Source organism: Hyperoodon ampullatus (genome assembly GCF_949752795.1).
Source record: "Hyperoodon ampullatus genome assembly, chromosome: 6".
NCBI classification, from domain to species: domain Eukaryota; kingdom Metazoa; phylum Chordata; class Mammalia; order Artiodactyla; family Ziphiidae; genus Hyperoodon; species Hyperoodon ampullatus.
This window is the reverse complement of record NC_136919.1, coordinates 76483343-76495145: the sequence shown is the minus strand read 5'-3', so window position 1 is coordinate 76495145 and position 11803 is coordinate 76483343. Positions and strand designations below refer to the sequence as shown.

At 40.7% G+C, this 11803-nt stretch overlaps 1 protein-coding gene and 2 pseudogenes across 10 annotated transcripts in view; 1 reads left to right on the top strand and 2 right to left on the bottom strand.

Moving 5' to 3' along the window:
- TJP2 (tight junction protein 2) overlaps positions 1-11803 on the bottom strand; it is a gene marked incomplete at its 5' end in the record, with an annotated part of 84860 nt that overhangs the window by 34801 nt on the left and 38256 nt on the right. For all 8 annotated transcript variants that reach the window (XM_079705677.1, XM_079705679.1, XM_079705682.1 and 5 more), the window contains 3 exons: positions 5623-5725; positions 6891-7015; positions 9772-9825. In XM_079705677.1, coding sequence (XP_079561803.1) covers positions 5623-5725; positions 6891-7015; positions 9772-9825 — 282 coding nt within the window. Of the gene's footprint in view, positions 1-5622; positions 5726-6890; positions 7016-9771; positions 9826-11803 lie in introns of those variants that run through there.
- Positions 6-917, top strand: LOC307055063 (hypoxanthine-guanine phosphoribosyltransferase-like; annotated as a pseudogene). Its single transcript has 2 exons — positions 6-371; positions 608-917. The product of its transcript is annotated as a hypoxanthine-guanine phosphoribosyltransferase-like (transcript).
- LOC307055014 (UDP-N-acetylglucosamine transporter-like) lies at positions 3036-4306 on the bottom strand (annotated as a pseudogene). The gene is made up of 2 exons: positions 3893-4306; positions 3036-3532 (listed from the first exon to the last, which is right to left on the bottom strand). The product of its transcript is annotated as a UDP-N-acetylglucosamine transporter-like (transcript).

Genomic DNA, 11803 nt, shown 5'->3' with positions numbered 1-11803 from the left:
GCGCACCAGTCGGCTCCGCTATGGCGACCCGCAGCCCCAGAGTCGTGATTAGTGATGATGCACCAGGTTATGACCTAGATTTATTCTGCAGACCTAATCATTATGCTTAGAATGTGGAAAAGGTGTTTATTCTTCATGGACTAATTATGGACAGGACCGAACAGCTGGCTCGAGAATGTGATGAAGGAGATGGGAGGTCATCACATCGTGGCCCTCTGTGTGCTCAAGGGGGGCTATAAATTCTTTGCTGACCTGCTGGATTACATCAAAGCACTGAACAGAAATAGTGATAGATCTATACCTATGACTAGATTTTATCAGACTGAAGAGCTACTGTAATGACCAGTCAACAGGTGACGTAAAAGTAACTGGTGGAAAATATAAAACCGATAGCTAGTGGGAAGCAGCCGCATAGCACAGGGAGATCAGCTCACTGCTTTATGACCACCTAGAGGGGTGGGATAGGGAGGGTGGGAGGGAGGGAGATGCAAGAGGGAGGAGATATGGGAACATATGTATATGTATAGCTGATTCACTTTGTTATAAAGCAGAAACTAACACACTATTGTAAAGCAATTATACTCCAATAAAAATGTTAAAAAAAAAGTAATTGGTGGAGATGATCTCTCAACTTTAACTGGAAAGAATGTCTTGACTGTTGAAGATATAACCGACACTGGCAAAACAAGGCAAACCTTGTTTCCTTGGTCAAGCAGCATAATCCAAAGATGGTCAAGGCTGCAAGCTTGCTGGTGAAAAGGATCCCTCGAAGTGTTGGATACAGACCAGACTTTCTTGGATTTGAAATTCCAGACAAGTTTGTTGTAGGATATGCCCTTGACTACAGTGAATACTTCAGGGATTTGAATCATGTTTGTGTCATTAGCGAAACTGGAAAAGCAAAATACAAAGCCTAAGATGAGAGTTTAAGTTGAGTTTGGAAACATCTGGAGTCCCATTGAAATCACCAGGAAAATTACCAAATGGTCTAGTTCTGTGGCCAGCTGCTTAGTAGAGCTTACTGCATGTATCTTCTAAGAATTTTATCTGTTTTGTATTTTAGAAAGGTCAGTTGCCACATTCCCATACTCTTTATTTGCACTATGAGCCTATAGACTATCAGTTCCCTTTGGGTGGATTGTTGTTTGACTTGTGAATGAAAAATCTCTTAAACCACACCACTATTAAATGAAAATATTGAAATTGTATCTGTAAGAAACATTTAAAGACAAGAATGTATTATTTTTTAATTGATATTTTAATTTTTATATATTCAGGAAAGAACAGAAGTGATTGAATATTGTTAATTATACCACTGTGTGTTTAGAAAAGAAGCAGTCAGTTTCATATCAGTGACAGCATTTAGAGGTATTGTTTTTTTTTTTTTTTTTGTGGTATGTGGGCCTCTCATTGTTATGGCCTCTCCCGTTGCGAAGCACAAGCTCCGGACGCGCAGGCTCAGCAGCCATGGCTCACGGGCCCAGCCGCTCCGCGGCATGTGGGATCTTCTCAGACCGGGGCACGAACCCGTGTCCCCTGCATCGGCAGGCGGACTCTCAACCACTGCGCCACCAGGGAAGCCCTAGAGGTATTGTTATGTTGGAATTACTTTAGTAGATTTCAGTAGCATTAACTGTATTTTCCTGCTTGTTCAGATTATTTCTGGCGAATCTTTGTCAACAGTTCCATTTAAATACAGGTCAATAAGTTCTAAAAACCTACCATTTTTTGAAGTCTTCAATGTAAAAATCCTAAAAATAAAGGCTGTCTCTTTAAAAAAAAAAAAAAAAGATTAAAATGGACTAAAGTGATTAGGACCAAATGTGATGCGTGAACTTTGACTGGATCCTGGATGGGGAAGAAAAATAATCTACCAAAGTCATCTTAGGGTATGGACTGTATATTAAATGATATTGTAGAGTTATTATTACTTTTCTTTTTTTAATTTTAAAGTAATAACAAGGAATTATCTGATTTACAGAAAAGAAATACAATTAAGAGATTAAGGACAAAACTCCATTAGTGTAAAAGTCACTAGCTACTATCAAGCACAAGAACAACTGGATTGCTTCCAGCAGTTTTGAAGCACTAAAATATCTTAAAATGTAGATGGGGAAATAGATGTGTATATTTCTTCACATTAAATCTAAATATGAGTTTTATTCTGAGAAGTCAGACCCAGAATGTTACTTTATCAATTTTTATGCATTTGAACACCTGCAACATATAGCAATCCTTTGTTTAGTAATCTTCAGTATAAATATAAAAATCTGAGATCCATGAAAATGTTTTTCAAATCATACTTCTATTTCTTCACAGCTTTATATGTGCAAAATTATAGGTAATTATAATTTTCAAACTTTGAATATCCATGTTATTTGATATATCTGTACAGAAAGAGTAAGATAAAAACCATTTAATAGGGCTTCCCTGGTGGCGCAGTGGTTGAGAGTCCGCCTGCCGATGCAGGGGACACGGGTTCGTGCCCCGGTCTGAGAAGATCCCACATGCCGCAGAGCGGCTGGGCCCGTGAGCCATGGCCACTGAGCCTGTGCTCCGGAGCCTGTGCTCCGCAAGGGGAGAGGCCACAACAGTGAGAGGCCCGCCTACCGCAAAAAACAAACAAACAAACAAACAAACCAAAAAAAAAAAAGAACCATTTAATAAAATTAAATATATCTAATTTGCAAAATTGATGTCTGACATTTGTTGTGTGCTCGTGCAAAGAGTGCATAGGTTATTTCTGCAGCAATCAAAAACATAAAATCTTTTTAAACTCAGATTTCAAGTTTCCTCTGATAATTATTCTACTCCCTGGAAATACTTTCAAGTTTTGATTTCTAGATGCAATGGGTATTTTGTTACATATACATATATTTTATCCTTCAACTTTTATATTTTCAAACTATGTGAACATTATAATCAGACTCAGCATGGTGATTTTTTCTTAGAATCTATGGAAGTCCTCTGTTCAGGATTAATGTAGAGATTCCCAGTGCGCCAACGTGAAAAACCAGATAAAGATAGTATTACCACTATGCTTTTGTGGGATTTCCTGCATGTTTGCAATCATAACCATGTAGGAAAGTAGTTCTTATTACAAGGATGGCTCCAAGGGAAAAGACACTGGTTGGTACGAAATCTTGTAGTCAAAAATATGATATCAGTGTTGATAATACTATTCACAAAGGGGTTGCAAATCCTTTTAAAATGTTATCCGCATACTTAATAACAGCAGCTATTACAAGGCCTCCCAGTGCCTGAAGAACAACTACTATCCATGTCAGCCGGTTATATCCCTGAAAAAATCCATTCTTTGATTCCAGTTCTCCATCATAAACATATACACCCATTAATCCAAATATACTCCCCAAAAAACCAAGTTGAATATTTCTTATCCACACTGATTGTTTGCTTTCTTTTAAGATTTCCTCAAAGTAAAACCCAGCAAAGCCACTTGAAAAACATGCTGTGCGAACTGCCATGAGGCCTACGAATTGTGAGCCAGGTGAAAGCTCCTTAGAATTAAGCACTTGTGGGGCTTCGATGGCGGCTCAGTGGTTAAGAATCCACCTGCCAGTGCAGGGGACATGGGTTCAAGCCCTGGTCTGGGAAGATCCCACATGCCGCAGAGCAACTAAGCCCGTGTGCCACAACTACTGACCCTGCGCTCTAGAGCCCGCGAGCCACAACTATGGAAGCCCATGTGCCTAGAGCCCGTGCTCCACAACAAGAGAAGCCACCGCGATGAGAAACCCGCACGCCACAACGAAGAGTAGCCCCCACTCGCCACAACTAGCGAAAGCCCATGCGCAGCAACGAAGACCCAACGCAGCCAAAAATAAATAAATAAATAAATTTATAAAACATTAAAAAAAAAAAGAATTCAGCGCCTGAGAATCTGAGGGCCACTGTACAAAAGCAACTCCTGTAATCAAAATTACAAGGGAGAGCCACTGGTACACACCTAATTTTTTTACTAAGCATCGACACAGAAAAGAATGCAGTCGTAAGAATTTTCAACTGATGGGTGACCTGATAAGTAGCTGCATCTAGATTTGACAGTGCCACAGAGAGTAAATTACTCTGAAGAGTATATATCCCTGATGGAATAGCAAGTTTAAGCATTTCCATAGGTTTGTTAAGAATTTCACCATGTAGTATTCAATTCAGTGCTCTTAGACTACATTTGCTGTCTTTGTACTAATAAAATGCAGGCCATTGTCTTCAAAAGTTCAGCAACAGCCACAGCTGTAGATGATAGATAACGAGGCCCCTCCTCTTTTAAAGTCCTAGAATAACACATTGTTAGAACCAAACTGGTAGTCTGAAAGACCAAAATTCCCAAGGAAAGGTATTTTAGGTTGGCTGACAATGTCTTATCTTCATTTGCCTGCTAGTGTTGGAGGGTCTCCTGCAGAGGTGGCAGGCAGCTGAGGCTCACCATGGGGACAAGGGCACTGGCAGCAGCAGTTCTGGGAAGTACTCATTGGCGTGAGCCCTCCCAGAGACCCCCATGAGCCCTGCTATACAGCCTGTAGCTACCTTTCTTAAATAGGATAATAGTAGTATAATTATGCAGATGAATGTCTTTATTTAGGAGACTTGAGAAGTAAGAAGGATTGAACTGTCATGTCTGCAACTTCCCCTCAAACAGTTCACTAAAAATATGTATGTCTTGGGCTTCCCTGGTGGCGCAGTAGTTGAGAGTCCGCCTGCCAATGCAGGGGACACGGGTTCGTGCCCCGGTCTGGGAGGATCCCACATGCCGCGGAGCGGCTGGGCCCGTAAGCCATGGCTGCTGAGCCTGCGCATCCGGAGCCTGTGCTCTGCAGTGGGAGAGGCCACAACAGTGAGAGGCCCGTGTAATGCAAAAAAAAAAAAAGTATGTCTTTATATACATACATAAAGAAAAATCAAGTGAATATGGCAGAATATTAACATTGTAGAAGATATATGTGTTGATTATACTAATCTTTGAACTTTTCTTTTTGTTTGAAAATTTTCATAATATAAAGTTGAAAAAAAAGTTAAATACCACATACCCGACGCATCCCCCCGAGCACTGCCCTAACACACTGTGTTCCAATTCTCGCTTAGTGTGTCCATTTGCCCCACTGGAGTGAACACTCCTTGTAGCTCAGACCTGCTTCAGGTCATTTTCAACCAATGTTTGCTGAATGACTGAGTGAGCTAATAAATGAGTGAATGGTACAGATTGCCAGTATCTCCTAAGAAACAGGAGTTTATGAAGATAGAACAGATCCTGTGAGGGCCTGTACAAATGAGTTTCTGAGCTCATAATTTAGCCTCTAAATGAATGCTGTTTTACCATTGTTCTCAATCTAGTTAATTCTCTTAGGGAATAATTGTTTAACCTGGCTCAAGGCAAATTCACTCTGACAAGAGAAGCACTGGTCTTAAGTTAGGAGTAGGATGAGGAGAAGGCAGGGAGGGGTCACTCACGTACATCTTCACATCACCCTTAACATCACCCTCCCAAAGTACTGAGGATATGGAAATAGTGGTCCCTAGATAGGGCTGAAGAGCAAGTAGTAATTTTCTTCTGGGCATAAAAACAAAGTCCTACCGAGGCGAGCTGAAAACAAACCCAGAACGTACAATGGCAGCGATCTTCCCACTTTTCCTCAGCTGCTGAACAGCAAACGAATGGAGCACGCCTTCCATGGGGGTACCGTTAACCATGACCACCCTGTCATTTTCTCTGCAAATAAAACAGAAAAACGGAATGTGAAAAACTCCCATCTCGTCCCTCTGGATCATTTATTTAGGAACAAATAAAAGTGGCGGATTGACCCAAAATGCTTATTAAAGGGCTCAGTGTCTAATGACTCCTGAGGCTTAATCCATCAACTTGGTCTGAGCTCTTCCGAGGAAGGAACCCAGGAGCCACTCAGCCCACTTTGGACAGTGTCTCCTGGAAACCACCTGGGGAGAAGGACCCAAACCCATGGGGTCCCTCCAGGAGGCACTGGATAGCAGCGAGGTTTGAGCACAAGTGGAGCTTGTGTGTCAGGGCCTCCTTACCCATGGTACACGGTGCGCTTCAGCAAGTCTACAGATCTCCCCAAAGGAAGATGATATTCACTTGTGTTTTGGAGGGGATGAAATCAAGAGCTCACCTCAGATTCTTAAAGAAATTTTGAGGTCACAGAACCCTAACTCTTACTTTGCCTCATCCAAAAAAATCATGTAAAAATTCTACCATGCTCTCTGTATGAAAGAACACTAACTTGGAGAGGGGACCACTGAGATGAAATGCCAACAGAAGCTAAATTCTGGAGCCATGTGGCCAAGGCAGCTGTGTAATTAACTTTAGATTCTGCCCTGAGAAATTATCCTAAGGGGACTCAGACATGCATCTTTTCCAATGGCATTTGCTCTTCAGACCAGAAGCCTGGCAGTTGGAAAACTTGGGTTTCCATTTGGTAAATTTTTCCAACTTCTACATCCCTCTTACAAATTAGATAATCATTAAGCAGACTATCCTCATTCTTAACGAATAAAAATGAAAATAAATATAGATAGTGTGGGTAGGCATTAGGGGAAAAAAGAGCATGCCAATTTTACACTCCATGTTCATAAATGATTCCTAAACCCAGGAATGATAGTTACAATAGATAATTATAACCATCTTCCTGTGGAAATTATTATTTTCCTCTATTCAAAGTCTGGATATTCCCAAAGGTTTGGGGATTGTTAAAACATGGTGTGTTATGGTCTCCATTACTGCCTGAAGACTTTTCAATATACATATATAAAATTTTATTTTCTTTTTGAATTTTAAAAGTGCACACCACTCAAAGCCCCCTGTCTAGGGCCAACCAGTGGGCTGGCAGGGGTTGGGGGCAGGGAGTAAGGACACTCACTGAAGCAGCCCATCGGCGGGCCCACCCGGGAGCACGTCAGAAATGACGATTGATGTCTCCCCATTTTCAAAGTGTGGGTTGTCTCTGCCTCCGGACACTGCAATTCCAAATCCTCTCTTGGAATCCTGTTCATTGGGGTTAAGAGAAAAATTAAAATAAAATCCTTCTATAAGTGGTTTTCAGGATTTATTACAAGCAGTCGATAAAATAAAGGTCAAACCAATAACCGGAGACAGCTCAGGAACAGAAGGCTTAGAGAAACAAGTGAGAAACAGAGTACAGCGTCATCATGGTTAGCTGACAGGTTTATAAGGGGAAATTCCTTATCTAAAAGAAACAGCCTTGTGAAAGCTGGACAAGATTGATAGCACAGACTGGAGTTATCACTAGAAGCTGGCAGGGGATGGGAAATTACATTTTCTGTCCAAATAAGGATGTGTTATTGGATTCACCAATCACACCTGTTCTCATATCCAGGCCTGAGCCAGATGGGCTGGTCACAACTGAATCTATGCTAAAACCATATTTTTAAAGAATACCTTTAACTTCCAAGTTAGGGGAGCTAGTGGTTTCACTTTCATATAGGGTCAAAAAGAAGGAAATGGATTTTAAAGATAAAATCCGAAGACGAACTTAGTTTTGAGATCTCATGAGAGAGCAAAGCATTAAATTCTTTTCTACATGCATGTAAGGTGGAAATACAGATGAATTAGATTCAAGATTAATAGAGAAATGTATAACAGTGAACCCAAATAATACAGAATCCCCACTCATTTCGGTGTTTAAAAAAGCTAAGCTTCTGGATTTCTTCATCCAGATCACAAGGGCATGTACGTGACTATCACACTAAATACGGGTTTCATTACATAAAAATCTTCTCAGAGAATGAAAGAACCCTCACCTCAAGATAAGTTCCCACGTGGGGCCCACTGTGGCAATCGATAACAAACAGCAACACAGACAAGCTGGCTTGTTGTTCATTAATGGCACGGCTTTGAATTTGGCAGTGCTATCCCCTGGTACCTGTTTTTACACAGAGAGAGCTCCATCCTCTATACCAGGCCAAAAACGTTTCTCACCTTTGCTAGTTCGGGGTCCAAACTCAAATGGTATGTGGTGGAAGGGCAGAGAGAAGAGTCAGAAGATGATAAGAGGTGAAAAATAAGACCTAAAGGGGGAAGCCTCTCAACTGAAGAAATCATGATGACTGCTCCAGAAGTTTCAGCACTTGAGCACCAATCTGTGTTTTTCTACCTGGATCGATTTAATACACATTTATTCAAGAACCAAATTTGCACTCAAGTCAAGGGTTGAAGTTCATGGTTGTGAAGGTCAAAGGAAAACTCTCCCTTTGAGGAACTTACAATCCATCTAAGAGGTGACAGAGACTGGAGAGACTCAGAGTGGAGAAAGAGCCATTCAGGGCCCAGGAAAAGCTAGATGCTGACCAAGGCAGCTTGATGGAATAAGCCTTTGGGATCACGAGTGCATGTCTCGCTCGACTCAGCCGCACGCAAGTCACTTAAAAACTCTTGGTGGCTGCGCTTGTTTCGAGCGGGGCTAGCACCTATCATGCCCACCTCAAACTCTGCTGTCAGAATAAAAAGGAACAGAGCTAACATTTATTAAGCAGTGATTATGTGTTGGACTCCAAGTACTAGAAGCTCTTTGTATTACCTAATTTAATCAAGAGGGGCAATACCTGTGAAATACCTTTAAAAATTAAGTAAAATACACTTACATGTGATCTTACTTCTACTTTCAACCCCACTGTGGGGAGGGGGCTGTTGTTTAAAACCTGATTAATTCGGCACCTATTAATATAATCAGGAGTGGGACAAAGACTACAACCCATGTCTCCTGAGTGCTAAACTAACGTTTTAAAATTTAGTTGGGGGAACTCCCCGGTGGTCCAGTGGTTAGGACTCCAAGCTTCCACTGCAGGGGCACAGGTTCATTCCCTGGTCAGGGAACTAAGACCCCTCATGCATGTGGCGCAGCCAAAAAACATTTTTTTTAATTAAAAAAATTTTTTTTTAGTTTGGACTTAAAATTCACTGAGGGAATAAGTTATAAATGCTATAATTAAAATTACAAAAGTTGTAGAAGCTACCTCAACGTCCTTAAACAGAACAGATTATTTCCATTCCTCCCTTCCTTTCCTCTCTTTTTTCATAAACTATTCTATCTGGAGACAGGTGAATACGTTAATTAACCTCTATAATTTTCTATATTATACAGATCTTAGCCAAAAAAATAACAACATGCAAATCCTTGTTAATGCAATAACTGTGTTTGCTTAAAAATAAATAAGATCCATGATCTGTTGTGGTATACATGTACAATGGAATATTACTCAGCCATAAAAAAGAATGAAATAATGCCATTTGCAGCTACATGGATGGATCCAGAGATTATCACACTAAATGAAGTAAGTCAGACAGAGAAAGACAAATATCATATGATACCACTTATATGTGGAATCTAAAAATGATACAAATGAACTTATTTACAAACTTGAAACAGATACACAGACATAGAAAATAAACTTATGGTTACCAAAGGGAAAAGGGGAGGGAGGGATAAATTAAGAATTTGGGACTAACAGATACACACAACCATATATAAAACAGATAAAGGTCCTACTGAACAGCACAGGGAACTATATTCAATATCTTGTAGTAACCTATAATGGAAAGGAATCTGAAAAAGTGTTTGTGTTTGTGTGTGTGTGTGTGTGTGTGTGTGTGTGTGTTTAATGAATCACTTTGCTGTATACCTGAAACATTGTAAATCAACTATACTTCAATTAAAAAAAAAAGATCCATGATCTGTAAACTCAAGAACAGACTGTAGCAGATATGACATGTGTAGTACTCACCTTCTGTAGGGTCACCGTGTACTGTTCCCATATCAACTCCTCCATGCCTGGGGCCTGTTTTAGAACAATCAAAACCAATTTGATTAAAACCACAAACATTTCAATGTTAGAAATAAAACTATAATTCAAAATGTCTCCATAGAAAGGCCAGCTCACACATTCTATACACCAAAGAGTGGATATTTTTTAGGAACATTATACTATTTACTATATTTTCAAATATACTCTCCTTGAATGAAATGGCAAACTTAACAATACTAGAAAATTAGTGAAATACATAGGGAGAGATGTACCCTAAAAAGAATGAAATATTAGGGACTTCTCTGGCAGTCCAGAGGTTAAGACTCTGTGCATCAAATGCAGGGGCCGCGGTTTCGATCCCTCCTCAGGGAACTAAGATCCCACATGCCGCGCAGCACGGCCAAAAAGAAAAGAAAAAAGAACGACTGGAATATTAAGTGTTAAGCTTTTTTATTATCACCACTCCAAAACACTGTGATGATAAAAGCCCTTATCTAGAGTTGCAAACAGATATGTTTTCATTCTTAAAAAAAAAAAAAAAAAAAATCTCCCTTCCTCCAGTCAAAGGTGACCTCCTAGGCAAGTTTCATGCATTTTTGTTGGGGGGGGGGGACGGGCGGGGGGAGGCCCACGCCGTGCAGCTTGCGGGATCTCAGTTCCCTGACCGGGGAATGAACCCGGGGCCATGCCAGTGAAAGCGCTGAGTCCTAACCACTGCACCACCAGGGAACTCAAGTTTTATGGATTTTTATGTCTAAAGGAATCCTTGGCCTTATCACAGAGACTGCCAAATTGTGTAATCTGTGGGACCCCCTTGGCCTTTTCTCCACCAGTATTGTGGGTGTGAAAGATGATGATGCCAGCATAAAGACCACTGGGCTTCAGTTTCTGACAATATTCTAAAATAGATGTCTAGACAAACCTGAAAACAGTGGATATCATTCAATAATAATAATAATAATCCATTAAATGCAGGCTGCCTTTGAGGGGAAATCCTTAAAGGCAAGAAATGCCAAGAAAGCTCAAAGCCAGAGAAATAAGGCAGCACTGAAGCAGGCATTTCAACAGGAGGCCAGGAAAAGAGAGAAACTGTAGGATCCAAACAGGGTGGAGATCAGATCAGAGTGAATGTATTAGGGGCAAAAACACTACCAGGCAATGGAGACAGCAGGGACAGTCGCCTACCTTATTCTTGGCTCTGGGTAGAATGGAAATAACTAAAAATATCTCCATAGAGAATCCCTGTATCAATAACCTGTACTCACTCAGGTTTGAGACTGAAATTCATATTACAGATGTGACCACACCCTCCCCCCTCCAAAACCCTCACACTCAAAGTGGTACTGCATTGGTAGCACCATCCAGGTACATGGAGGAGAATGAAATTCTCCCCCAGAAACACATTAAAACACAGGCTTCAGAGAATCCCTCAGATAAGCATCTGAGGAACATGAGTTCACAATTTAAACACACACACAAAGCAAGTGAGTTAAAAGAAACAAAAAACTGCAGAATCAAAGACTATAAATATTGGAAATATAACCACAGACCAAAAAAAGGATGTATAATGTTTCATGGAAATATAACCATAGACCAAATAAAGGATGTGTAATGTTTCATATGTTTGTTTATTATAAGAAGTTAAACGGGGAAATTAAAAGTATAATGAAAGTACAAAAGAACATCAAAAATAACCAAGCCGGACTTCCCTGGTGGCGCTCAGTGGTTAAGAATCCGCCTGCCAATACAGGGGACACGGGTTCCAGCCCTGGTACGGGAAGATCCCACATGCCATAGAGCAACTAAGCCCGTGTGCCACAACTACTGAAGCCCGCGCACCTAGTGCCCGTGCTCCACAACAAGAGAAGCCACCACAATGAGAAGCCCGCACACCACAACGAAGAGTAGCCCCTGCTTGCCGCAACTAGAGAAAGTCTGCGTGCAGCAATGAAGACCCAACACAGCCATAAATAAATAAATAAATAAATAAATATTTTAAAAAATGACCAAG